Source organism: Scyliorhinus torazame, chromosome 8 (assembly GCF_047496885.1).
Source record: "Scyliorhinus torazame isolate Kashiwa2021f chromosome 8, sScyTor2.1, whole genome shotgun sequence".
Lineage (NCBI taxonomy): Eukaryota > Metazoa > Chordata > Chondrichthyes > Carcharhiniformes > Scyliorhinidae > Scyliorhinus > Scyliorhinus torazame.
This window is the reverse complement of record NC_092714.1, coordinates 157,568,994-157,594,249: the sequence shown is the minus strand read 5'-3', so window position 1 is coordinate 157,594,249 and position 25,256 is coordinate 157,568,994. Positions and strand designations below refer to the sequence as shown.

Below are 25,256 nucleotides of genomic sequence, written 5' to 3'. Positions count from 1 at the left end.
GGAGAGGTTAGTGGGGGAGATCTTGCAAGTGGACAGGAGATACGCAGAGGCCCTGGAGGAAAGAGTACTCAGGGAATGGCGACGGCTCCAGACGGAGTTTGACCTACTGACCATGGGCAAGGCGGAGGCACAAGGGAGGAAGGCGCAGGGGGCGACCTATGAGTATGGGGAAAAGGCTAGTCGGATGCAGGCGCACCAGCTCCGTAAGAGGGCGGCAGCGAGGGAAATAGGGGGAATCAAAGATGGAAGGGGAGCCACGGTTCGAAGTGCCACGAAAATAAATAAGGTATTCAAGGCCTTCTATGAAGAGCTGTACTGATCCCAGCCCCCAGGGGGGGAAGGGGGGATGAGGCGATTTCTGGACCAGCTGGGGTTCCCGACGGTGGAGGAGCAGGAGGCGGTTAGTTTGGGAACACCAATTGGGCTGGAGGAGCTTGGGGAGCATGCAGGCGGGGAAGGCCCCGGGGCCGGACGGGTTCCCGGTGGAGTTCTATCGAAAATATGTGGACCTGGTGGCCCCGCTGCTAGTGAGGACCTTTAACGAGGCAAGAGAGGAGGGAACCCTGCCCCAGACAATGTCGGAGGCGACAATCTCCTTGATTCTAAAGCGAGACAAGGATCCACTGTAATGTGGATCGTACAGGCCGATATCGCTCCTCAATGTGGACGCTAAGTTATTGGCAAAAGTGCTGGCCACGAGGATTGAGGACTGTGTCCCGGGGGTGATTCATGAGGACCAGACGGGATTTGTAAAGGGCAGGTAGTTAAATACCAATGTGCGGCGGGCTCTTAAACGTGATAATGATGACATCGGAGGAGGGAGAGGCGGAGATAGTGGCAGCTATGGACGCGGAAAAAGCCTTTGACCGAGTAGAGTGGGAGTACCTCTGGGAGGTATTGCGCAGGTTTGGGTTCGGGGGAGGGTTTATTAGATGGGTTAAGCTCCTTTATAGCGCCCCGGTGGCGAGTGTAGTGACGAACCAGCGGAGGTCGGAGTACTTTCGGCTGTACCGAGGGACGAGGCAGGGGTGCTCCCTGTCCCCCCTGTTGTTTGCACTGGCGATCGAACCCTTGGCCATATCACTTAGGGAGTCCAAGAAATGGAGGGGAATAGTCCGCGGGGGAGAGGAGCATCGGGTATCGCTATACGCGGATGACCTGCTGCTATACGTGGCAGACCCAATAGAGGGGATGGTGGAGGTCATGCAGACTCTGAAGGAGTTTGGGAGTTCTCGGGCTACAAGCTTAATGTAGGGAAGAGTGAGCTTTTTGTATTACAGGCAGGGGATCAAGAAAGAGGGATAGGGGACCTACCGCTGAGGAGGGCGGAGAGGGGTTTTCGGTATCTGGGGATACAGGTGGCCAGAAGTTGGTGGGCCCTACATAAACTGAATTTGACGAGGTTGGTGGAGCAAATGGAGGAGGATTTTAAAAGATGGGACATGCTCCCGCTCTCGTTGGCGGGTAGGGTGCAGTCGGTCAAAATGGTGGTCCTTCCGAGGTTTTTGTTCGTGTTTCAGTGCCTCCCCATCGTGATCACCAAGGGCTTTTTCAAGAGAGTAGGTAGGAGTATTATGGGGTATGTGTGGGCAAATAAGACACCGAGGGTTAGAAGAGGGTTCTTGGAGCGCAACAGGGACAGAGGAGGGTTGGCTTTGCCAAACCTAGAGAGTTACTACTGGGCAGCAAACGTGGCGATGATCCGCAAGTGGGTCATGGAGGGAGAGGGGGCGGCATGGAAGAGGATGGAGATGGCGTCCTGTAAAGGAACGAGCCTGGGAGCATTGGTAACGGCACCGCTGCCGCTCTCGCCGACAAAACACACCACCAGCCCGGTGGTGGCGGCAACGCTAAGGATCTGGGGCCAGTGGAGATGACACCGGGGTGCGATGGGAGCATCGGTGTGGTCCCCGATCAGGGGTAACCACCGGTTTGTCCCTGGGAAGATGGACGGGGGGGTTCCAAGGCTGGCATCGGGCGGGGATTAGAAGAATGGGGGACCTGTTCATTGATGGGACATTTGCCAGCCTAGGGGCACTGGAGGAGAAATTTGAGTTACCCCCGGAAAACGCATTTAGATATATGCAGGTGAGGGCTTTTGCGAGGCAAAGGGTGAGGGAATTTCCGTTGCTCCCGGCACAAGAAGTTCAAGATAGGGTGATCTCGGGGGTATGGGTCGGGGAGGGCAAGGTGTCGGAAATATACCAAGAGATGAAAGCAGAGGGAGAAGCGCTAGTAGAAGAATTGAAAGGAAAATGGGAGGAGGAGCTGGCGGGAGGAGATTGAGGAAGGGCTATGGGCTGATGCCCTGGGCAGGGTTAATACCTCCTCCTCGTGTGCCAGGCTCAGTCTGATACAATTTAAGGTGGTTCACAGAGCGCATTTGACGAGGGCGAGGCTGAGTAGGTTCTTTGGAGTAGAGGATAGATGTGAAAGATGTTCAGGGAGCCCGGCGAACCATGTCCATATGTTTTGGTCATGCCCGGCATTGGAGGGGTTCTGGAGAGGAGTGGCGGGAGTAATATCTCAGGTGGTGAAAGTCCGGGTCAAGCCAAGCTGGGGGCTAGCAATATTTGGAGTAGTGGATGAGCCGGGAGTACAGGAGGCGAAAGAGGCCGGAATTCTAGCCTTTGCGTCCCTAGGAGCCTGGCGAAGGGTCTTGCTATTGTGGAAGGAGGCGAAGCCCCCTAGCCTGGAGGCCTGGATTAACGACATGCGGGGTTCATAAAATTGGAGAGAATTAAGTTCGCTTTGAGAGGGTCTGCACAAGGGTTCTACAGGCGGTGGCAACCTTTCCTAGAATACCTTGCGGAGCGTTAGAGGAAGGTCGGTCAGCAGCAGCAGCAGCAACCCTGGGGGGGGGGGGGGGGGGGGGGGTTATTATTTGTAAGGGGAAAATAAATTTTGTTAAATAACCTTAATAAAAATATTATTTAAAAAATTTTTAAAAGAAGTGGGGACGAGGCTTCCGGTGGCGGCCATGGAGGAGTAGGTCGCGCATCCGGCAGCTCCCGTCTGGAACGGACTCTCAGACCTTTTTCAGGAGTTTCCACAGACTTTTTGGGGCAGATTGGTGAAGCAAACACTGCCAAAAGGATTCCCTCTCGAGACTTCCGGTTGCGGCTATGCGGAGCTAAGTCGCACATTCGGCGGCTCCCGCAAAAACGGACTTTGGGGCTCTTTTCAGGGCCCCTAAGGGCACTTTTTCGACGTTTCCCAGTGTGGGAAGGAGTTAATAATAGCTCCCCATCAATACATGGCTTTAACTAGGAGCGGGGTGACAAGAAAAGTGGTGGTGGACCTGAAGAAGGGAAGGAAGAAGGACAAAATGGCAGCGGGCGGAGACCAGGCAGCGTGGAGGCAGTGGGCGGAGGAGCAACAGGAGGGTATCCAGCGCTGCCTCAGAGAGATTAAAACGGACCTGCTAGAGCCGATGAAGGCTTCTATTGATAAGCTGCTGGAGACACAGACGGCCCAGGGGGTGGCGATCCGAGAGGCTCGACAAAAGATCTCTGACAATGAGGACGAGATCTTAGGCCTGGCGGTAAAGGTGCACGAGGCGATCCACAAGAAATGGCAGGAGCGGTTCGAGGAGATGGAAAATCGGTTGAGGCGGAAGAATCTGCGGATTCTGGGCCTCACGGAGGGGCTGGAGGGGCCGGACGTGGGGGCCTATGTGGTCACCATGCTGAACTCGCTGATGGGAGCGGGGTCCTTCCAGGGGCCCCTGGAGCTGGAAGGGGCCCATAGAATGTTGCCGAGGAGGCCCAAGGCTAACGAGCCTCCGCGGGCGGTGCTGGTGCGGTTCCATCGGTTCGTCGATCAGGAGTGTGTGCTCAGGTGGGCCAAGAAGAAGAGGAGCAGCAGGTGGGAGAACGCAGAGGTTCGGATATACCAGGACTGGAGTGCGGAGGTGGCGAAGAGGAGTGCCGGGTACAATCGAGCGAAGGCGGTGCTGCACAGGAAGGGGGTGAAGTTTGGCGTGTTGCAGCCGGCGCGACTGTGGGTTACCTACAAGGACCGGCACCATTATTTTGAGTCTCCGGAGGAGGCGTGGGCCTTTGTTCAGGCCGAGAAGCTAGACAAAGACTGAGGGTCGGGATGGGCGATTGGGGACTGCGGTGGATATGTTATGCCTATTTTTGGTTCGGTGGGGGGGGTCCTTTGCATTGTTTTGGGTTTCTTTTTCTCTGTGATTTTCTCTTTTGGGTTGGGGAGGGTGGATGGGGCGGGTTGGGCACTGTTTTGGTTGGTGGCGGGGCCTGGTAGGTGGAGGGCGCGGGCTTTTTTCCCGTGCCGAAGACTGGGGGGGCGGGGCCGGGGCGGGAAAGCGACAATTGTTTCCCGCGCTTAGAACGGAGGGGGAGGGAGAGAGCCTGTGGATGGGGAGTGGGAGAGGAGGGTGTTCCACACAATGGGAGGAGTCGAAGGGGAGGCGGGAGTGGCCGGGGTCTGCAGGAGTCAGCTGACTTGCGGAAAGTGCAATGGGGGGAGTAAACCAGCTAGGATGGGTCCTAGCCGGGGGGGGGGGGGGGAATCGAGTTGTTGCTGCTAAGGTCAAGGAGGAGCTGGAGCGAGTGGGGGGGGGGGGGGGTGTCGAGACGGGGGTATGCCGCTGTGGGGAACGGGCCGGGTGTGGGGTGCGGGCGCGTGGCTGGCCGAGGAGGAGTCATGGCTAGTCGGCGGGGGGAGGGGGGCGAGTAGCCCCCTGATCCGGCTGATAACCTGAAATGTAAGGGGACTGAATGGGCCGGTTAAACGGGCCCGCGTGTTCGCGCACCTGAAGGGGCTCAAGGCGGATGTGGTTATGCTCCAGGAGACACACCTGAAGGTGGCAGACCAGGTAAGACTGAGGAAAGGGTGGGTAGGTCAGGTGTTTCACTCAGGGCTAGATGCCAAAAATCGAGGGGTGGGAAAGAAGGTGTCATTCGAGGCGTCGAGCATTGTGGCAGATGATGGCGGTAGGTACATAATGATAAGTTGCAGGGAGAGAGGGTGGTACTGGTCAATGTGTATGCTCCGAACTGGGACGATGCGGGTTTTATGCGGCATATGTTGGGTCGGATCCCAGACTTGGAAGTGGCGGGCCTGATAATGGGGGGAGACTTTAGCACGGTGTTGGATCCGGCATTGGATCATCCAGGTCTAGGTGAGGTCCCGATGGCGAGTGTGGCCACAAATACGAGGAGGTCCGAGTACTTTCGGTTGCACCGAGGGACGAGACAGGGGTGTCCCCTGTCCCCCCTGCCCTTCGCACTGGCGATTGAACCCCTGGCTATGGCACTGAGAGAGTCGAGGAACTGGAGGGTGTTGGTGCGGGGTGGGGAGGAGCATAGGGTGTCGCTTTATGCGGACGACCTGCTGCTGTATGTGGCGGACCCGATGGGAGGAACGGCAGAGGTACTGAGGATCCTTAGGGAATTCGGGGACTTTTCGGGGTACAAGTTCAATATGGGGAAGAGCGAGCTGTTCGTAGTTCAGCGAGGGGACCAGGAGAGCTCCCACTAAAAAGGGCGGAGAGGAGCTTCAGATATTTGGGGGTCCAGGTGGCCAGGAGCTGGGGGGCCCTGCATAGGCTTAACTTTACAAGGCTGGTGGAGCAAATGGAGGAGGAGTTCAAGAGGTGGGACGCGTTGCCGCTGTCCTTGGCGGGTAGGGTGCAGTCAATCACAATGACGGTGCTCCCAAGGTTTTTGTTCCTGTTCCAGTGCCTCCCCGTGTTTATCCCGAAGGCTTTTTTCAGGCGGGTTAACAGGAGTATAATGGGGTTTGTGTGGGCGCGAGGGACTCCGAGGGTGAGAAGGGTGTTACTGGAGCGGAGTAGAGATAGGGGGGGGGGCTGGCGCTGCCCAACCTCTGTGGGTACTACTGGGCCGCCAATGCGACGATGGTGCGCAAGTGGGTGATGGAGGGGGAGGGGGCTGCATGGAAGAGGCTGGAGACGGCGTCCTGTGTGGGTACGAATCTGGGGGCGCTGGCAACAGCGCCGCTGCCGCTCCCTCCAAGGAGGTATACCACGAGCCCGGTGGTGGTGGTGGCCCTCAAATTTTGGGGGCAGTGGAGGCGGCATAGGGGGGAAGTTGGGGCCTCGGCGTGGACCCCATTACGGGGGAACCACCGCTTCGCCCCAGGAAGAACAGATGGAGAGTTTTCGGGATGGCACGGGGCAGGGATACGAAGGTTGGGGGACCTGTTTGTGGATGGGAAGTTCGCGAGCTTGGGTGAGCTGGAGGAGAAGTACGGGCTCCCCCCCGGGGAATACCTTCAGGTACTTACAGGTAAGGGCGTTTGCCAGACGGCAGGTGGTGGAATTCCCGCGGCTACTGCCACACACAGTACAGGACAGGGTGCTCTCGGGGGGGTGGGGGGTGGGGGGGGGGGGCGGGGAGTGGGGAAGATCTTGGAAACTTACCAGGTGATGCAGGAGGAGGAGGAGGCCTCGGTGGTGGAGTTGAAAGGTAAGTGGGAGGAGGAGTTGGGAGAGGAGATCGAAGAGGAGATGTGGGCAGATGCCCTGGGGAGGGTGAATTCTTCCTCTTTGTGCGCGAGGCTCAGCCTCATACAGTTTAAGGTGCTGCACAGGGCACACATGACCGGGACAAGGGTGAGCCGGTTCTTTGGGGGTGAGGACAGGTGTGTTAGGTGCTCAGCGAGCCCAGCAAATCACACCCATATGTTCTGGGCATGTCCAGCGCTGGAGGAATTTTGGAAGGGCGTAGCGAGGACGGTGTCGAGGGTGGTAGGATCCAGGGTCAAACCGGGCTGGGGGCTCGCAATATTTGGGGTGGCAGAGGAGCCAGGAGTGCAGGAGGCCTTTGCGTCCCTGGTAGCCCGGCGAAGGATTCTCCTTCAGTGGAAAGATACGAGGCCCCCAAGCGTGGAATCCTGGATCAACGATATGGCGGGGTTTATTAAATTGGAGAGGGTGAAATTCGCATTGAGAGGGTCGGTACAAGGGTTCTTTAGGCGGTGGCAACCGTTCTTAGACTTTCTGGCAGAACGATAGACATTGGTCAATGGCAGCAGCAGCTCGGCGGGGGGGGGGGGGGGGGGGGGGTTTACTTTGTTTTTGTTTATGTTATTTACACTGGAGGGTCTGAGGGGGTGTATACACCTGTTGTATTAATCGGGGTGTTAATGTTAATTTATTATTCATGTACAGGGGGGGGAGGGGTTTGGGGGGTTGCTTTTTTAGATTGTGTTTTGTACTTAACCCTGTTGGGTTATTTTTTCTTTCACATTTTGTTATTGATATTTTATGAAAACCTTTAATAAAAATTTTTTTTTTTTAAAAAGAAGATATTTCATGACCCCTTTTAGCCCATTTGAAAATTCTCATCCTTGTCTTCAAATCCCTCCATGGCCTTACTTCTCCCTATCTCTGTTAATCTGCTCCAGCCCCACAACCCTCCGGGATATCAGTGCTCTAATCTGGCCTCTCAAGAATCCCAATCTTAATCATTCTACCATTGGTGGCCTTGCCTTCAGCTGTCTAAGCTCTGGAATTCCCTCCCTCCACCACTCAACCTCTCTACCTCATTTCCCCCTTCGTAAAACCTACCTCTGAGACGGGGTGGTCAGCTGACCCAATATCGCCTTACGTGTTTTGGTGTTATACTTTATTTTAGAATCACCCTGCGACATTTCATTATGTTAAAAGCACGATATGAAAATAAGTTGTTGTTGTAAACCCAGAGCAATGCTTTTCGAATTTTTCAGGCCAGAAGATTGTCCAAAGTATTTCTGACTGGCCCCAAGCAAGGCTACCATGACCTCGCCCCCGGCCCTCTTACCATTTTATCAACAAACACACAGGAAGATTGAAGTTCACCTGATTGAGTGTTGAACTCTTTGGCCCAATGAGGATATGTATTCCTCATTGCTCATTTACTTAGGAGAAAGCAATTGGCTCCAACTGGTTTTCCAATTGGCCAGGTGTTGCTGAACAGAATAGTCGCACTAAGTCCTAGGAAATTCACCCTTTTGCAATAATCCCTGAGCTGGCCGAGAGTGGCTTTCTGCACTCGCTTTGATTGCCGAAACGGTTAGCGAGTTTTCCAGTTCTCCCCCTGCCCACCCCTGCCATAACCGGCTTGGGAATCTTTAGCTGTTACTTCATCTCTCCGACCCTCTGAAATAACACCGTACCTACGCCCACTCGCCCACCCTAGCCCGTAACCCCACCGGACCTGTGCATCTTCGGACACAAAGGGACAATATAGCATAGCCAATCCACCTACCCTGCTCATCTTTGGGCTGTGGAAAAAAAACGGAGCAGGGGAAACTCACACCGACATGGGGAGAAACTCCACACAGTCACCCAAGGTCACAATCGAACTCAGGTCCCTGGCGCTGTGAGGCAGCAGTGCTAACCATTGTGTTTTGCACTGTGGACTCATTCAAGTGTCAGTGAGTAGGGGGCTGTTTACTGTTTGAGCCAGGCTGGTCTGAAAGACTTATTTCACCTTCTTTTTAAAAAAAAAAACATTTTTATTTTTAAAAACAATTTAGAGTACCCAATTCATTTTTTCGAATTAAGGGGCAATTTAGCGTGGCCAATCCACCTAACCCTGCACATCTTTGGGTTGTGGGGGCGAAACCCATGCAAGCACGGGGAGAATGTGCAAACACCACACAGACAGTGACCCAGGGTCGGAATCGAACCTGGGAACTCGGCGGCGTGAGGCTGCAGTGCTAACCACTGCACCACCGTGCTGCCTTTATTTTGCCTTCTTTGATCGTTAAGTTCCTCTGTGATAACATCATGATTGTGAATAAAAACTGTGGCTTCCCCATTGGCCATTGGCTGCACAACGTAAAACACTACAACACATCTGAACTAAAAACTTCCTTCAGCTCCTACCCCTTCCAGCAAGAAAAAGACCAGCCACTCCAGCGAGGGCAATAACTCCAGCACGGGGGTAGAATCCAGTTGGTGCGTTCTTCAGGAAAGTATATCCATCTACCAAAGTAAAACATCAGCAAGTCAGGGTCAATCAGCATCTCAATGTTCTCAGTTACCCATACTGTATAAAGAATACAATATGGAGCACCCATTTCCATATAATAGTTTACTCAGCACTCCTACATTCCCAGTGGCTTAACTGGATGTGGAGTACATAAATGTGAGCCAGCTAACTGAAAACTTGTCAGCCTTACATAAATACAGGCTCAGGACTGCCCCTAGTACTGAGGGCTAGACTGAAGACTACAGCAATATGCAGTTGGTATTCAGCATGTGCGTGGACACATCTTGAGATTGTGTTTAGAGAGATCGTGGAGAGCCTGTGTGATTGGGTTGACAGTACACTGGGAGAGCCTGTTAGATGCCCTGTTGAGATACTTTGCAACAGACACCTTTTCAGTCTGAGGACTATGTCTCAGTGCAGATCTCTCCCACACCTAATGGTGCAGAAAAAGCACGTACTTACGTCTGTTTCCATAGCTGGTTTCTCGTGCAATAGGTCGCTAGTCTGTTGCCAGAAGCTTGAGAGGTGCCGCTTCACCTCATGGTTGACCAGGGGACTCTCCCAATCTCACCGCCTATCCTCAGGTAAATCAGACAGAGGTACAGGTTGATAATCAACCTGTTTGGCGATGTTATGAGCACATCTTCCATGGCCTAAAAGTTCTGGAGTGGGGCTTGAATCCAGAGCTTCTCTGGTTCAGAAGCAGGGAACACAAGGCGTCCTCTACAAACAAGAGCACCACCAAAATTGAAATCTCAGTGTACGGGAGTGAACGGGAAGGGAAAGTTCTGAAGTGAAGGGAACTACTTTCATCGAAAAGGTTTAGTACCGGGCACACAAATCACGGCAAGGCTTGTCATCATCATAAAGAACATGACATAAATACACGTGGCAAGTGGAGTCGAGTGGTTGGGATCTGCAATCCACTGTCGAATAGTCCAGTGATATTAAGACATGAATAAAGAAGAGCCTATCTGTGAGGTAGTGGTATCTGCAGCACACACGGAGCTGACCTTCAGTGCTAATCACCAAATTCAGAGGAGGAGGAGGCTTTCATTGAAAACTCAGCGGAGGGCCAGTCAGTGGAATGAAGATAAACTGTACAAATTGTGCAGCAGAATCACACGATAAAATGTTAGAGATGCAGGTCCCTTTAAGAGTAAACCAGATCTTGCTTCACAGTCAGTTGAGAGCAAGTGATGCTCAATGAAACTTGTACTTAAGGACTTCCGGTTGCGGCGATGCGGAGCTAAGCCGCACATTTCGGCAGCTCCCGCTAGAACTGACTTTTGGGCTCTCCGGAGGAGCCCCAGCGGAAATATTTTGATCTAATTCCATGTGGGAAGGTGAAGTAAGGTCCCCCTTCCATCGTGTATGGAGGGGACTAGAAGTGGAGGGACAAAAAAAGAAGCTTTGGAGCAGCGGCAGAAACGAGGGGGAGAAAACAAGATGGAGGAGGGCGGAGATCGAGCAGCATGGGGGCCGGACCAGCAGGAGTTTCTCAGGCGCTGCGTGGAGGAGCTTAAAAAGGAGGTGCTGGCGCCAATGCTGTTGGTGATCGAGGGGCTGAAGGCGACCCAGAAGGCCCAGGCGGTAGAGCTCCGAGAGGTGAAGGAAAAAACTAATGAGAACGAGGTCGAGATCTTGGGCCTGACGGTGAAGATGGAGGCGCACGAGGCGCTGCACAAGCGGTGGGCCGAGAGATTCAAAGTCCTGGAGAACAGGTCGCGGAGGAAGAATCTCCGGATTCTGGGTCTCCCCGAAGGAGTGGAGGGGGCTGATGTTTGGGCGTATGTGAGCACGATGCTCCATCCGCTGATGGGTGAGGAGGCCTCTCCGAGCCCCCTGGAGCTAGAAGGGGCTCACCGGGTCCTGGCGAGGAGACCCAAGGCTGGTGAGCCGCCAAGGGCGATAGTGGCGAGGTTCCATCGTTTTGCGGACAGAGAGAGTGTCCTGAGATGGGCCAAGGAGCGGAGCAGTACATGGGAGAATGCGGTGATCCGAGTCTACCAGGACTGGAGCGCGGAGGTGGCAAAGAGGAGAGCTGGCTTCAATCGGGCCAAGGCGGTGCTTCATAAAAAAAGGGTGAGATTCGGAATGCTGCAGCCAGCGTGACTGTGGGTCACGTACCAGGACCGACACCACTATTTCGAAACGCCAGAAGAAGCTTGGACCTTTATCCAATCGAAAAATTGGACTCGAACTGAGGGGCTGTGGTAGTGGGGGAGATGTTGACTGTATACAGGGTTGTAAATATGGGTAAAGAATGTTTCACGGGTGGGACGATGGATGGGGATGGGGGAAGAGTTTTTGAAAGGGGGACAGTGGGGAATGTGGGCGTCGGTGCTGGAGGGAGGTGAGACTTGGGGATGGGGGAATTGGGATAAGGCCGCAACAGGAGCTGCGCCACAGGGGGCGGGCTGGCTCAGGAAATCGCGGGCTTTTTCCCGCGCTAGGGAGGGGGGGGGATGGAGGAGCGCAAGGATGAGGAGGGATTTCCACACCGGGGGGGGGTGGGGGGGGGGTCAATGGGAAGGCCGGGGGGGGGGGGCGGGGGGGGGGGGGGCCGGGGTCAGCAGGAGTCAGCTGACTTACGGAAGTATTATGGGGGAGCAAAAGAGCTAGTGGGGAGGGGGGTGGGGAGAGCGGGGGGACAATAGGGTTGCTGCTGCAATGGCCGAGGGGTGGAAGATGTGGTCGGGCGGGGGTTCCCCGGCTGGGGGACCGGAGGGTGCGGGAGACGTGGGCACGGGACTGGCCTAAAATAGGAGATGGCTAGTCGGCGGGGGGGGGGGGGGTTCGCGCACTTGAAGGGACTCAAGGCAGACGTGGTCATGCTTCAGGAGACACATCTGAAGGTGGCAGATCAGGTCAGGTCAAGGAAGGGATGGGTAGGACAGGTGTTCCATTCGGGGCTGGATGTGAAGAATAGAGGGGTGGCAATACTGGTGGGGAAGCGGGTGTCGTTTGAGGACAAGAACATAGTGGTGGATAACGGAGGCCGATACGTGATGGTGAGCGGTAGGTTGCAGGGGACGGGGGTGGTATTGGTAAATGTATACGCCCCGAACTGGGATGACGCTGGATTCATGAAACGTATGTTGGGGCGCATTCCGGACTTGGAGGTAGGAAGTTTGATAATGGGGGGGGATTTCAACACGGTGCTGGACCCAGCACTGGATCGCTCCAGATCCAGGACCGGAAAGAGGCCGGCTGCGGCCAAGGTGCTCAGGGGGTTTATGGACCAGATGGGGGGAGTAGACCCGTGGAGAGTTGCCAGGCCTTTGGCCAGAGAATTTTATTTTTTCTCCCCTGTACACAAAGCCTACTCCCGGATAGATTTTGTTTTTTTGGGCAGGGCATTGATCTCGAAAGTGGAGGGAACGGAGTATTCGGCCATAGCCGTTTCGGACCACGCCCCGCACTGGGTGGAGGAGAGGGACCAACGCCCGCTGTGGCGGTTGGATGTGGGACTGTTGGCAGATGAGGAAGTGTGTGGGAGGGCGCGGGGGTGCATCGAAAGGTATCTGGAGGCCAACGACAATGGGGAGGTGCAGGTGGGAGTAGTATGGGAGGCGCTGAAGGCGGTGGTCAGGGGAGAGTTAATCGCCATCAGGGCTCATAGGGAGAAGAGAGTGGGCAGGGAAAGGGAGAGGTTAGTGGGGGAGATTTTAAGAGTGGACAGGAGATATGCAGAGGCTCCAGATGAGGGACTACTCAGGGAGAGGCGAAGTCTCCAGACGGAGTTCGACCTGTTGACCACAGGGAAGGCAGAGACACAGTGGAGGAAGGCACAGGGGACGATGTATGAATATGGGGAGAAGGCGAGCAGGATGCTGGCACATCAGCTCCGTAAGAGGATGGCAGAGAGGGAAATAGGTGGAGTCAAGGATGGAAGGGGAACTACGGTGCGGAGTGCGGTGAAAGTGAATGAGGCATTCAAGGCCTTCTACGAGGAGCTGTATAGGTCCCAGCCCCCAGGGGGAAAAGAGGGGATGCGACAATTCTTGGACCAATTGAGGTTCCCGAGGGTGGAGGAGCAGGAGGTGGCTGGTTTGGGGGCGCCAATTGGGGTGGAGGAGCTGGTTACAGGACTGGGGAGCATGCAGGCAGGGAAGGCCCCGGGACCGGATGGGTTCCCGGTTGAGTTCTATAGAAAGTATGTAGACCTGTTAGCCCCGTTGCTGGTAAGGACTTTCAATGAGGCAAGGGAGGGGGGGACCCTGCCCCCGACAATGTCAGGGGCAACGATCTCTTTGATCCTGAAGCAGGATAAGGACCTACCGCAATGTGGGTCGTATAGGCCGATCTCGCTCCTCAACGTAGATGCTAAGTTGCTGGCAAAAGTGTTAGCTACGAGGATTGAGGACTGTGTCCCGGTGATTCACGAGGACTAGACTGGGTTTGTAAAGGGCAGGCAGCTAAACACCAATGTGCGGAGGCTGCTGAATGTGATTAAGATGTCATCGGTGGAGGGAGAGGCGGAGATAGTGGCAGCTATGGACGCGGAGAAGGCCTTTGACCGAGTAGAGTGGGAGTATCTCTGGGGAGTGTTGAAGAGGTATGGGTTCGGGGGAGGGTTTATTAGTTGGGTTAAGCTCCTGTATAAAGCCCCGGTGGCGAGTGTGGTCACGAACCGGCGGAGGTCGGAGTATTTCCGGCTGTATCGAGGGACGAGGCAGGGGTGCCCCCTGTCCCCCCTGCTGTTTGCATTAGCAATCGAACCTTTGGCCATGGCATTAAGGGAGTCGGGGAAATGGAGGGGGGTGGGCCGAGGGGGAGAGGAGCATTGAGTGTCTCTGTACGCAGACGACCTGTTGCTGTATGTGGCGGATCCAGTGGAGGGGATGGCTGAGGTCATGCAGATCCTAAGGGAGTTTGGGGACTTCTCGGGTTATAAGCTCAATGTGGGAAAGAGTGAGCTCTTTGTGGTGCATCCGGGGGATCAGGGAAGAGGGATAGACGACCTACCGTTGAGGAGGGCGGGAAGGAGCTTTCGATAGTTGGGGATCCAGGTAACTAGGAGCTGGGGGGCACTGCATAAACTTAATTTGACGCGGCTGGTGGAGCAGATGGAGGAGGACTTTAAAAGGTGGGACATGTTGCCACTCTCGCTAGCGGGTAGGGTACAGTCGATCAAAATGGTGGTCCTCCCGAGGTTTCTTTTTGTATTCCAATGCCTCCCAATTGTGATTACCAAGGCCTTTTATAAGAGGGTAAGCAGGAGCATTATGGGATTTGTGTGGGCGAGCAAGACCCCAAGGGTAAGGAGGGGGTTCCTGGAGCGTAGTAGAGATAGAGGAGGGCTGACGTTGCCGAATCTGGGTGGCTACTACTGGGCAGCCAACGTGGCGATGATCCGTAAGTGGGTGATGGAGAGAGAGGGGGCGGCATGGAAGAGATTGGAGATGGCGTTCTGCAAAGGAACGAGCCTGGGGGTGCTGGTGACGACACCGCTGCCGCTCTCGCCGGCAAGGTACACCACAAGTCCGCTGGTGGCAGCAACGCTAAAGATCTGGGGGCAGTGGAGCCGACACAGGGGTGCGATGGGAGCCTCGGTGTGGTCCCCGATCAGAGATAACCATTGGTTTGTCCCAAGGAGGATGGACGGGGGGGTTTCAGAGCTGGCATCGGGCAGGGATTAGAAGAATGGGGGACATGTTCATCAATGGGACATTTGCGAGCTTAGGGGCACTGGAGGAGAAATTTGGACTACCCCCGGGAAATGCCTTCAGGTACATGCAAGTGAGGGCGTTTGTGAGGCGGCAGGTGAGGGAATTCCCGCTGCTCCCGGCACAGGGGATTCAAGACAGGGTGATTTCGGGCGTATGGGTCGGAGAGGGCAAGGTGTCGGCAATATACCAGGAGATGAAAGAGGGGGAGGCTTTGGTAGAGGAGCTGAACGGTAAATGGGAAGAGGAGCTGGGGGAGGAGATTGAGGAGGGTCTACGGCCTGATGCCCTAAGTAGGGTAAATTCCTCTTCCTCGTGTGCCAGGCTTAGCCTGATACAATTTAAGGTTGTTCACAGAGCGCATATGACGGGGGCGAGGCTGAGTAGGTTCTTTGGGGTGGAGGACAGATGTGGGAGGTGCTCAGGAAGCCCGGCGAACCATGTCCATATGTTTTGGTCATGCCCGGCACTGGATGGGTTCTGGAGGGGAGTTGTAAGAACAGTATCTCAGGTGGTGAAAGTCCGGGTCAAGCCAAGCTGGGGGCTAGCACTATTTGGAGTAGCGGACGAGCCGGGAGTGCAGGAGGCGAAAGAGGCCGGCATTCTGGCCTTTGCGTCCCTGATAGCTCGGCGAAGGATCTTGTTAGTGTGGAAGGGTGCGAAGCCCCCCAGTGTGGAAGCCTGGATAAATGATATGGCTGGGTTTCTCAAGTTGGAAAGGATAAAGTTTGCCTTAAGAGGGTCTGTGCAGGGGTTCTCCAGGCGGTGGCAACCGTTCCTAGACCATCTCGAGGAGCGTTAGATGGAGTTCGGTCGACAGCGGCAGCATCCGGGGGGGGGGGATCTCTTTCTGGGGGGGTGGGGAGCAAGAAAATACATAAACGATCCGGAAAACTGATATGTACGGGAGGAATCCAATGTACAAAGTTCTATATCATATTGATTTGCCATGTTTATGTCTTGCTATGCAAGTTTTTTCTTCTTTTTTGTTACGAGGGGGGGGGTTTGTTCATATGGTTGAAAATTCTGTTAAAAATTCTTAATAAACATATTTTTTTTAAAAAAAGAAACTTGTACTTAAGAGCTGGGCTTTTCCTCAGTGGGAGAGGCTTCCGGGCTGGCAGGGAACCCAGAAACGAAGAGTGGAAATGAGTATTTGTACTGAACTGTAGTATCACAATAAAACAGTGTGAACTGTCAGAATATCCTCTGCTGCCTAATACAGACCTCCGAACTTAGAACATTGCAGCGCATTACAGGCCCTTCGGCCCTCAATGTTGCACCGACCTATGAAACCAATCTAAAGCCCATCTACACTATTCCGAAGGATCCTTACCTTTTCCAATCTGAACTGTCTTTCCTATTTTAGGCTTCACTGTTGTATAAGCATCCTAGAAGAAAAGAATCACAAATAAGGAAAGAAGAATCTGCCGAAAGGGAATTCAAAGATCTGTATTCCGATCTTCAACCTTGTCCTTGCACCGAGATATAAAAGTCACACCGTAAGGACTGTTCTTCATTAGGTTTTCTTATCGAAGATGTATTCCTGGTAGTATCCCTGTTACAAATAAGAATCACAGAATCCCTACAGTGCAATCCATTTGGCGCAGCAAGTCTGCACTCACCCTACGAAAGAGCACCCTCTCCAGACACTCGAGAGCTGAGGTGTGAGGGAGCAGCGGAGTGGAGCAGAGCACTCCGGACACTCAGGAGCTGAGATGTGAGACAGCAAGGGGGGGGGGCAGAGCAGAGCACTCCGGACACCAGACACTCGGGAGCTGAGCTGTGAGACAGCAGGGGGAGCAGAGCGATCCAGACACCAGACACTCGGGAGCTGAGCTGTGAGACAGCAGGGGGAGCAGAGCGATCCAGACACCAGACACTCGGGAACTGAGCTGTGAGGGAGCAGCAGGACGGAACAGAGCCTCCAGACACCAGACACTTGGTGGCGGAGCTGTGAGGGAGCAGCGGGGCAGAGCAGGGTGACCCAGGCTCCAGACACTTGGTGGCTGAGCTGTGAGGGAGCAGCGGGGCAGAGCAGGGTGACCCAGGCTCCAGACACTTGGTGGCTGAGCTGTGAGGGAGCAGCGGCGCGGAGCAGAGACTCTGGACACCAGACATTCAGGAGCTGAGCTGTGAGGGAGCAGCGGCGCGGAGCAGAGACTCCAGACACCAGACATTCAGGAGCTGAGCTGTGAGGGAGCAGCGGCTCGCAGCAGAGACTCCGGACACCAGACATTCAGGAGCTGAGCTGTTCAGGAGCAGCGGCGCGGAGCAGAGACTCCGGACACCAGACATTCAGGAGCTGAGCTGTGAGGGAGCAGCGGCGCGGAGCAGAGACTCCGGACACCAGACATTCAGGAGCTGAGCTGTGAGGGAGCAGCGGCGCGGAGCAGAGACTCCACACCAGACATTCAGGAGCTGAGTTGTTCAGGAGCAGCGGCGCGGAGCAGAGACTCCGGACACCAGACATTCAGGAGCTGAGCTGTGAGGGAGCAGCGGCGCGGAGCAGAGACTCCAGACACCAGACATTCAGGAGCTGAGCTGTGAGGGAGCAGCGGCGCGGAGCAGAGACTCCGGACACCAGACATTCAGGAGCTGAGCTGTGAGGGAGCAGCGGCGCGGAGCAGAGACTCCGGACACCAGACATTCAGGAGCTGAGCTGTGAGGGAGCAGAGACTCCGGACACCAGACATTCAGGAGCTGAGCTGTTCAGGAGCAGCGGCGCGGAGCAGAGACTCCGGACACCAGACATTCAGGAGCTGAGCTGTTCAGGAGCAGTGGCGCGGAGCAGAGACTCCGGACACCAGACATTCAGGAGCTGAGCTGTGAGGGAGCAGCGGCGCGGAGCAGAGACTCCGGACTCCAGACATTCAGGAGCTGAGCTGTGAGGAAGCAGCGGCGCGGAGCAGAGACTCCGGACACCAGACATTCAGGAGCTGAGCTGTGAGGGAGCAGCGACTCGCAGCAAAGACTCCGGACACCAGATATTCAGGAACTGAGCTGTGAGGGAGCAGCGGCGCGGAGCAGAGACTCCGGACACCAGACATTCAGGAGCTGAGCTGTGAGGGAGCAGCGGTGCGGAGCAGAGACTCCGGACACCAGACATTCGGGAGCTGAGCTGTGAGGGAGCACCGGCGCGGAGCAGAGACTCCGGAGACCAGACATTCAGAAGGTGAGCTGTGAGGGAGCAGCGACTCGCCGCAGAGACTCCGGACACCAGACATTCAGGAGCTGAGCTGTTCAGGAGCAGCGGCACAGAGCAGAGACTCCGGACACCAGACATTCAGGAGCTGAGCTGTGAGGGAGCAGCGGCGCGGAGCAGAGACTCCGGACACCAGACATTTAGGGGCTGAGCTGTGAGGGAGCAGCGGCGCGGAGCAGAGACTCCGGACACCAGACATTCAGGAGCTGAGCTGTGAGGGAGCAGCGGCGCGGAGCAGAGACTCCGGACACCAGACATTCAGGAGCTGAGCTGTGAGGGAGCAGCGGCGCGGAGCAGAGACTCCGGACACCAGACATTCAGGAGCTGAGCTGTGAGGGAGCAGCGGCGCGGAGCAGAGACTCCGGACACCAGACATTTAGGGGCTGAGCTGTGAGGGAGCAGCGGCGCGGAGCAGAGACTCCGGACACCAGACATTCAGGAGCTGAGCTGTGAGGGAGCAGCGGCGCGGAGCAGAGACTCCGGACACCAGACATTCAGGAGCTGAGCTGTTCAGGAGCAGCGGCGCGGAGCAGAGACTCCGGACACCAGACATTCAGGAGCTGAGCTGTGAGGGAGCAGCGGCGCGGAGCAGAGACTCCGGACACCAGACATTCAGGAGCTGAGCTGTTCAGGAGCAGCGGCGCGGAGCAGAGACTCCGGACACCAGACATTCAGGAGCTGAGCTGTGAGGGAGCAGCGGGGCGGAGCAGAGACTCCGGACACCAGACATTCAGGAGCTGAGCTGTTCAGGAGCAGCAGCGCGGAGCAGAGACTCCGGACACCAGACATTCAGGAGCTGAGCTGTTCAGGAGCAGCGGCGCGGAGCAGAGACTCCGGACACCAGACATTCAGGAGCTGAGCTGTTCAGGAGCAGCGGCGCGGAGCAGAGACTCCGGACACCAGACATTCAGGAGCTGAGCTGTTCAGGAGCAGCGGCGCGGAGCAGAGACTCCGGACACCAGACATTCAGGAGCTGAGCTGTGAGGGAGCAGCGAGTCACAGCAGAGACTCCGGACACCAGACATTCAGGAGCTGAGCTGTGAGGGAGCAGCGGCGCGGAGCAGAGACACCGGACACCAGACATTCAGGAGCTGAGCTGTGAGGGAGCAGCGGCGCGGAGCAGAGACTCCGGACACCAGACATTCAGGAGCTGAGCTGTGAGGGAGCAGCGAGTCACAGCAGAGACTCCGGACACCAGACATTCAGGAGCTGAGCTGTGAGGGAGCAGCGGCGCGGAGCAGAGACTCCGGACACCAGATATTCAGGGGCTGAGATGTGAGGGAGCAGCGGCGCGGAGCAGAGACTCCGGACACCAGACATTCAGGAGCTGAGCTGTGAGGGAGCAGCGGCGCGGAGCAGAGACTCCGGACACCAGACATTCAGGAGCTGAGCTGTTCAGGAGCAGCGGCGCGGAGCAGAGACTCCGGACACCAGACATTCAGGAGCTGAGCTGTTCAGGAGCAGCGGCGCGGAGCAGAGACTCCGGACACCAGACATTCAGGCGCTGAGCTGTTCAGGAGCAGCGGCGCGGAGCAGAGACTCCGGACACCAGACATTCAGAAGCTGACTTGTGAGGGAGCAGTGGCGCGGAGCAGAGACTCCGGACACCAGACATTCAGGAGCTGAGCTGTTCAGGAGCAGCGGCGCGGAGCAGAGACTCCGGACACCAGACATTCAGGAGCTGAGCTGTGAGGGAGCAGCGGCGCGGAGCAGAGACTCCGGACACCAGACTTTCAGGAGCTGAGCTGTGAGGGAGCAGCGGCGCGGAGCAGAGACTCCGGACACCAGACATTCAGGAGCTGAGCTGTTCAGGAGCAGCGACGCGGAGCAGAGACTCCGGACACCAGACATTCAGAAGCTGAGCTGTGAGGGAGCAGCGGTGCGGAGCAGAGACTCCGGACACCAGACATTCAGGAGCTGAGCTGTGAGGGAGCAGCGGCGCGGAGCAGAGACTCCGGACACCAGACATTCAGGAGCTGAGCTGTGAGGGAGCAGCGACGCGGAGCAGAGACTCCGGACACCAGACATTCAGGAGCTGAGCTGTGAGGGAGCAGCGGTGCGGAGCAGAGACTCCGGACACCAGACATTCAGGAGCTGAGCTGTTCAGGAGCAGCGGCGCGGAGCAGAGACTCCGGACACCAGACATTCAGGAGCTGAGCTGTGAGGGAGCAGCGGCGCGTAGCAGAGACTCCGGACACCAGACATTCAGGAGCTGAGCTGTTCAGGAGCAGCGGCGCGGAGCAGAGACTCCGGACACCAGACATTCAGGAGCTGAGATGTGAGGGAGCAGCGGCGCGGAGCAGAGACTTCGGACACCAGACATTCAGGAGCTGAGATGTGAGGGAGCAGCGGCGCGGAGCAGAGACTCCGGACACCAGACATTCAGGGGCTGTGCTGTTCAGGACTAGCGGCGCCGAGCAGAGACTCTGGGCACCAGACATTCAGGAGCTGAGCTGTTCAGGAGCAGCGACTCGCAGCAGAGACTCCGGACACCAGACATTCAGGAGCTGAGCTGTGAGGGAGCAGCGGCGCGGAGCAGAGTCTCCGGACACCAGACATTCAGGAGCTGAGCTGTGAGGGAGCAGCGGCGCGGAGCAGAGACTCCGGACACCAGACATTCAGGAGCTGAGCTGTTCAGGAGCAGCGGCGCGGAGCAGAGACTCCGGACACCAGACATTCAGGAGCTGAGCTGTTCAGGAGCAGCGGCGCCGAGCAGAGACTCCGGACACCAGACATTCAGGAGCTGAGCTGTGAGGGAGCAGCGGCGCGGAGCAGAGACTCCGGACACCAGACATTCAGGAGCTGAGCTGTTCAGGAGCAGCGGTGCCGAGCAGAGACTCCGGACACCAGACATTCAGGAGCTGAGCTGTGAGGGAGCAGCGGCGCGGAGCAGAAGCTCCGGACACCAGACATTCAGGAGCTGAGCTGTGAGGGAGCAGCGGCGCGGAGCAGAGACTCCGGACACCAGATATTCAGGGGCTGAGATGAGAGGGAGCAGCGGGGCGGAGCAGAGACTCCGGACACCAGACATTCAGGAGCTGAGCTGTGAGGGAGCAGCGGCGCGGAGCAGAGACTCCGGTCACCAGATATTCAGGGGCTGAGATGTGCGGGAGCAGCGGGGCGGAGCAGAGAATCCGGACACCAGACATTCAGGAGCTGAGCTGTGAGGGAGCAGCGGCGCGGAGCAGAGACTCCGGACACCAGACATTCAGGAGCTGAGCTGTTCAGGAGCAGCGGCGCGGAGCAGAGACTCCGGACACCAGACATTCAGGAGCTGAGCTGTGAGGGAGCAGCGGCGCGGAGCAGAGGCTCCGGACACCAGACATACAGGAGCTGAGCTGTGAGGGAGCAGCGGCGCGGAGCAGAGACTCCGGACACCAGACATCCAGGAGCTGAGCTGTGAGGGAGCAGCGGCGCGGGGCAGAGACTCCGGACACCAGACATTCAGGAGCTGAGCTGTGAGGGAGCAGCGGCGCGGAGCAGAGACTCCGGACACCAGACATTCAGGAGCTGAGCTGTGAGGGAGCAGCGGCGCGGAGCAGAGACTCCGGACACCAGACATTCAGGAGCTGAGCTGTGAGGGAGCAGCGGCGCGGAGCAGAGGCTCCGGACACCAGACATTCAGAAGCTGAGCTGTGAGGGAGCAGCGACTCGCCGCAGAGACTCCGGACACCAGACATTCAGGGGCTGAGCTGTTCAGGAGCAGTGGCGCGGAACAGAGACTCCGGACACCAGACATTCAGAAGCTGAGCTGTTCAGGAGCAGCGGCGCGGAGCAGAGACTCCGGACACCAGACATTCAGGAGCTGAGCTGTTGAGGAGCAGGGGCGCGGAGCAGAGACTCCGGACACCAGACATTCAGGAGCTGAGCTGTTCAGGAGCAGCGGCGCGGAGCAGAGACTCCGGACACCAGACATTCAGGAGCTGAGCTGTGAGGTAGCAGCGGCGCGGAGCAGAGACTCCGGACACCAGACATTCAGGAGCTGAGCTGTGAGGGAGCAGCGACTCGCAGCAGAGACTCCGGACACCAGACATTCAGGAGCTGAGCTGTGAGGGAGCAGCGGCGCGGAGCAGAGACTCCGGACACCAGACATTCAGGAGCTGAGCTGTGAGGGAGCAGCGGCGCGGAGCAGAGACTCCGGACACCAGATATTCAGGGGCTGAGATGTGAGGGAGCAGCGGTGCGCAGCAGAGACTCCGGACACCAGACATTCAGGAGCTGAGCTGTGAGGGAGCAGAGACTCCGGACACCAGACATTCAGGAGCTGAGCTGTGAGGGAGCAGCGGCGCGGAGCAGAGACTCCGGACACCAGACATTCAGGAGCTGAGCTGTTCAGGAGCAGCGGCGCGGAGCAGAGACCCCGGACACCAGGCATTCAGGAGCTGAGCTGTTCAGGAGCAGCGGCGCGGAGCAGAGACTCCGGACACCAGGCATTCAGGAGCTGAGCTGTGAGGGAGCAGCGGTGCGGAGCAGAGACTCCGGACACCAGACATTCAGGAGCTGAGCTGTGAGGGAGCAGCGACTCGCCGCAGAGACTCCGGACACCAGACATTCAGGAGCTGAGCTGTTCAGGAGCAGCGGCGCGGAGCAGAGACTCCGGACACCGGACATTCAGAAGCTGAGCTGTTCAGGAGCAGCGGTGCGGAGCAGAGACTCCGGACACCAGACATTCAGGAGCTGAGCTGTGAGGGAGCAGCGGCGCGGAGCAGAGACTCCGGACACCAGACATTCAGGAGCTGAGCTGTTCAGGAGCAGCGACGCGGAGCAGAGACTCCGGACACCAGACATTCAGGAGCTGAGCTGTGAGGGAGCAGCGGTGCGGAGCAGAGACTCCGGACACCAGACATTCAGGAGCTGAGCTGTTCAGGAGCAGCGGCGCGGAGCAGAGACTCCGGACACCAGACATTCAGGAGCTGAGCTGTGAGGGAGCAGCGGCGCGGAGCAGAGACTCCGGACACCAGACATTCAGGAGCTGAGATGTGAGGGAGCAGCGGCGCGGAGCAGAGACTTCGGACACGAGACATTCAGGAGCTGAGATGTGAGGGAGCAGCGGCGCGGAGCAGAGACTCCGGACACCAGACATTCAGGGGCTGAGCTGTTCAGGACTAGCGGCGCCGAGCAGAGACTCTGGGCACCAGACATTCAGGAGCTGAGCTGTGAGGGAGCAGCGGCGCGGAGCAGAGACTCCGGACACCAGACATTCAGGAGCTGAGCTGTTCAGGAGCAGCGACTCGCAGCAGAGACTCCGGTCACCAGACATTCAGGAGCTGAGCTGTGAGGGAGCAGCGGCGCGGAGCAGAGTCTCCGGACACCAGACATTCAGGAGCTGAGCTGTGAGGGAGCAGCGGCGCGGAGCAGAGACTCCGGACACCAGACATTCAGGAGCTGAGCTGTTCAGGAGCAGCGGCGCGGAGCAGAGACACCGGACACCAGACATTCAGGAGCTGAGCTGTTCAGGAGCAGCGGCGCCGAGCAGAGACTCCGGACACCAGACATTCAGGAGCTGAGCTGTGAGGGAGCAGCGGCGCGGAGCAGAGACTCCGGACACCAGACATTCAGGAGCTGAGCTGTTCAGGAGCAGCGGTGCCGAGCAGAGACTCCGGACACCAGACATTCAGGAGCTGAGCTGTGAGGGAGCAGCGGCGCGGAGCAGAGGCTCCGGACACCAGACATTCAGGAGCTGAGCTGTGAGGGAGCAGCGGGGCGGAGCAGAGACTCCGGACACCAGACATTCAGGAGCTGAGCTGTGAGGGAGCAGCGGCGCGGAGCAGAGACTCCGGTCACCAGATATTCAGGGGCTGAGATGTGCGGGAGCAGCGGGGCGGAGCAGAGAATCCGGACAGCAGACATTCAGGAGCTGAGCTGTGAGGGAGCAGCGGCGCGGAGCAGAGACTCCGGACACCAGACATTCAGGAGCTGAGCTGTTCAGGAGCAGCGGCGCGGAGCAGAGACTCCGGACACCAGACATTCAGGAGCTGAGCTGTGAGGGAGCAGCGGCGCGGAGCAGAGACTCTGGACACCAGACATTCAGAAGCCGACTTGTGAGGGAGCAGTGGCGCGGAGCAGAGACACCGGACACCAGACATTCAGAAGCTGAGCTGTGAGGGAGCAGCGGCGCGGAGCAGAGACTCCGGACACCAGACATTCAGGAGCTGAGCTGTGAGGGAGCAGCGGCGCGGAGCAGAGACTCCGGACACCAGACATTCAGGAGCTGAGCTGTTCAGGAGCAGCGGCGCGGAGCAGAGACTCCGGACACAGGACATACAGGAGCTGAGCTGTGTGGGAGCAGCGACTCGCCGCAGAGACTCCGGACACCAGACATTCAGGAGCTGAGCTGTTCAGGAGCAGCGGTGCGGAGCAGAGACTCCGGACACCAGACATTCAGGAGCTGAGCTGTGAGGGAGCAGCGGCGCGGAGCAGAGACTCCGGACACCAGACATTCAGGAGCTGAGCTGTTCAGGAGCAGCGGCGCGGAGCAGAGACTCCGGACACCAGACATTCAGGAGCTGAGCTGTGAGGGAGCAGCGACTCGCAGCAGAGACTCCGGACACCAGACATTCAGGAGCTGAGCTGTTCAGGAGCAGCGGTGCGGAGCAGAGACTCCGGACACCAGACATTCAGGAGCTGAGCTGTGAGGGAGCAGCGGTGCGGAGCAGAGACTCCGGACACCAGACATTCAGGAGCTGAGCTGTTCAGGAGCAGCGGCGCGGAGCAGAGACCCCGGACACCAGACATTCAGGAGCTGAGCTGTTCAGGAGCAGCGGCGCGGAGCAGAGACCCCGGACACCAGACATTCAGGAGCTGAGATGTGAGGGAGCAGCGGTGCGGAGCAGAGACTCCGGACACCAGACATTCAGGAGCTGAGATGTGAGGGAGCAGCGGCGCGGAGCAGAGACTCCGGACACCAGATATTCAGGGGCTGAGATGTGAGGGAGCAGCTGTGCGGAGCAGAGACTCCGGACACCAGACATTCAGGAGCTGAGCTGTGAGGGAGCAGAGACTCCGGACACCAGACATTCAGGAGCTGAGCTGTTCAGGAGCAGCGGCGCGGAGCAGAGACTCCGGACACCAGACATTCAGGAGCTGAGCTGTGAGGGAGCAGCGGCGCGGAGCAGAGACTCCGGACACCAGACATTCAGGAGCTGAGCTGTTCAGGAGCAGCGGCGCGGAGCAGAGACTCCGGACACCAGACATTCAGGAGCTGAGCTGTGAGGGAGCAGCGGCGCGGAGCAGAGACTCCGGACACCAGACATTCAGGAGCTGAGCTGTTCAGGAGCAGCGGTGCGGAGCAGAGACTCCGGACACCAGACATTCAGGAGCTGAGCTGTGAGGGAGCAGCGACTCGCCGCAGAGACTCCGGACACCAGACATTCAGGAGCTGAGCTGTGAGGGAGCAGCGGCACGGAGCAG

At 57.5% G+C, this 25,256-nt stretch overlaps 1 protein-coding gene across 4 annotated transcripts in view; it reads right to left on the bottom strand.

The window, feature by feature from the left end:
- LOC140428221 (MICOS complex subunit MIC26-like) overlaps positions 1–25,256 on the bottom strand; it is a 93,056-nt gene that overhangs the window by 24,376 nt on the left and 43,424 nt on the right. For all 4 annotated transcript variants that reach the window (XM_072514445.1, XM_072514442.1, XM_072514443.1 and 1 more), the window contains exons 4-5: positions 15,978–16,032; positions 8,864–8,962 (exon numbers count right to left, since the gene is read on the bottom strand). In XM_072514445.1, coding sequence (XP_072370546.1) covers positions 8,864–8,962; positions 15,978–16,032 — 154 coding nt within the window. The remainder of the gene's footprint in view (positions 1–8,863; positions 8,963–15,977; positions 16,033–25,256) is intronic.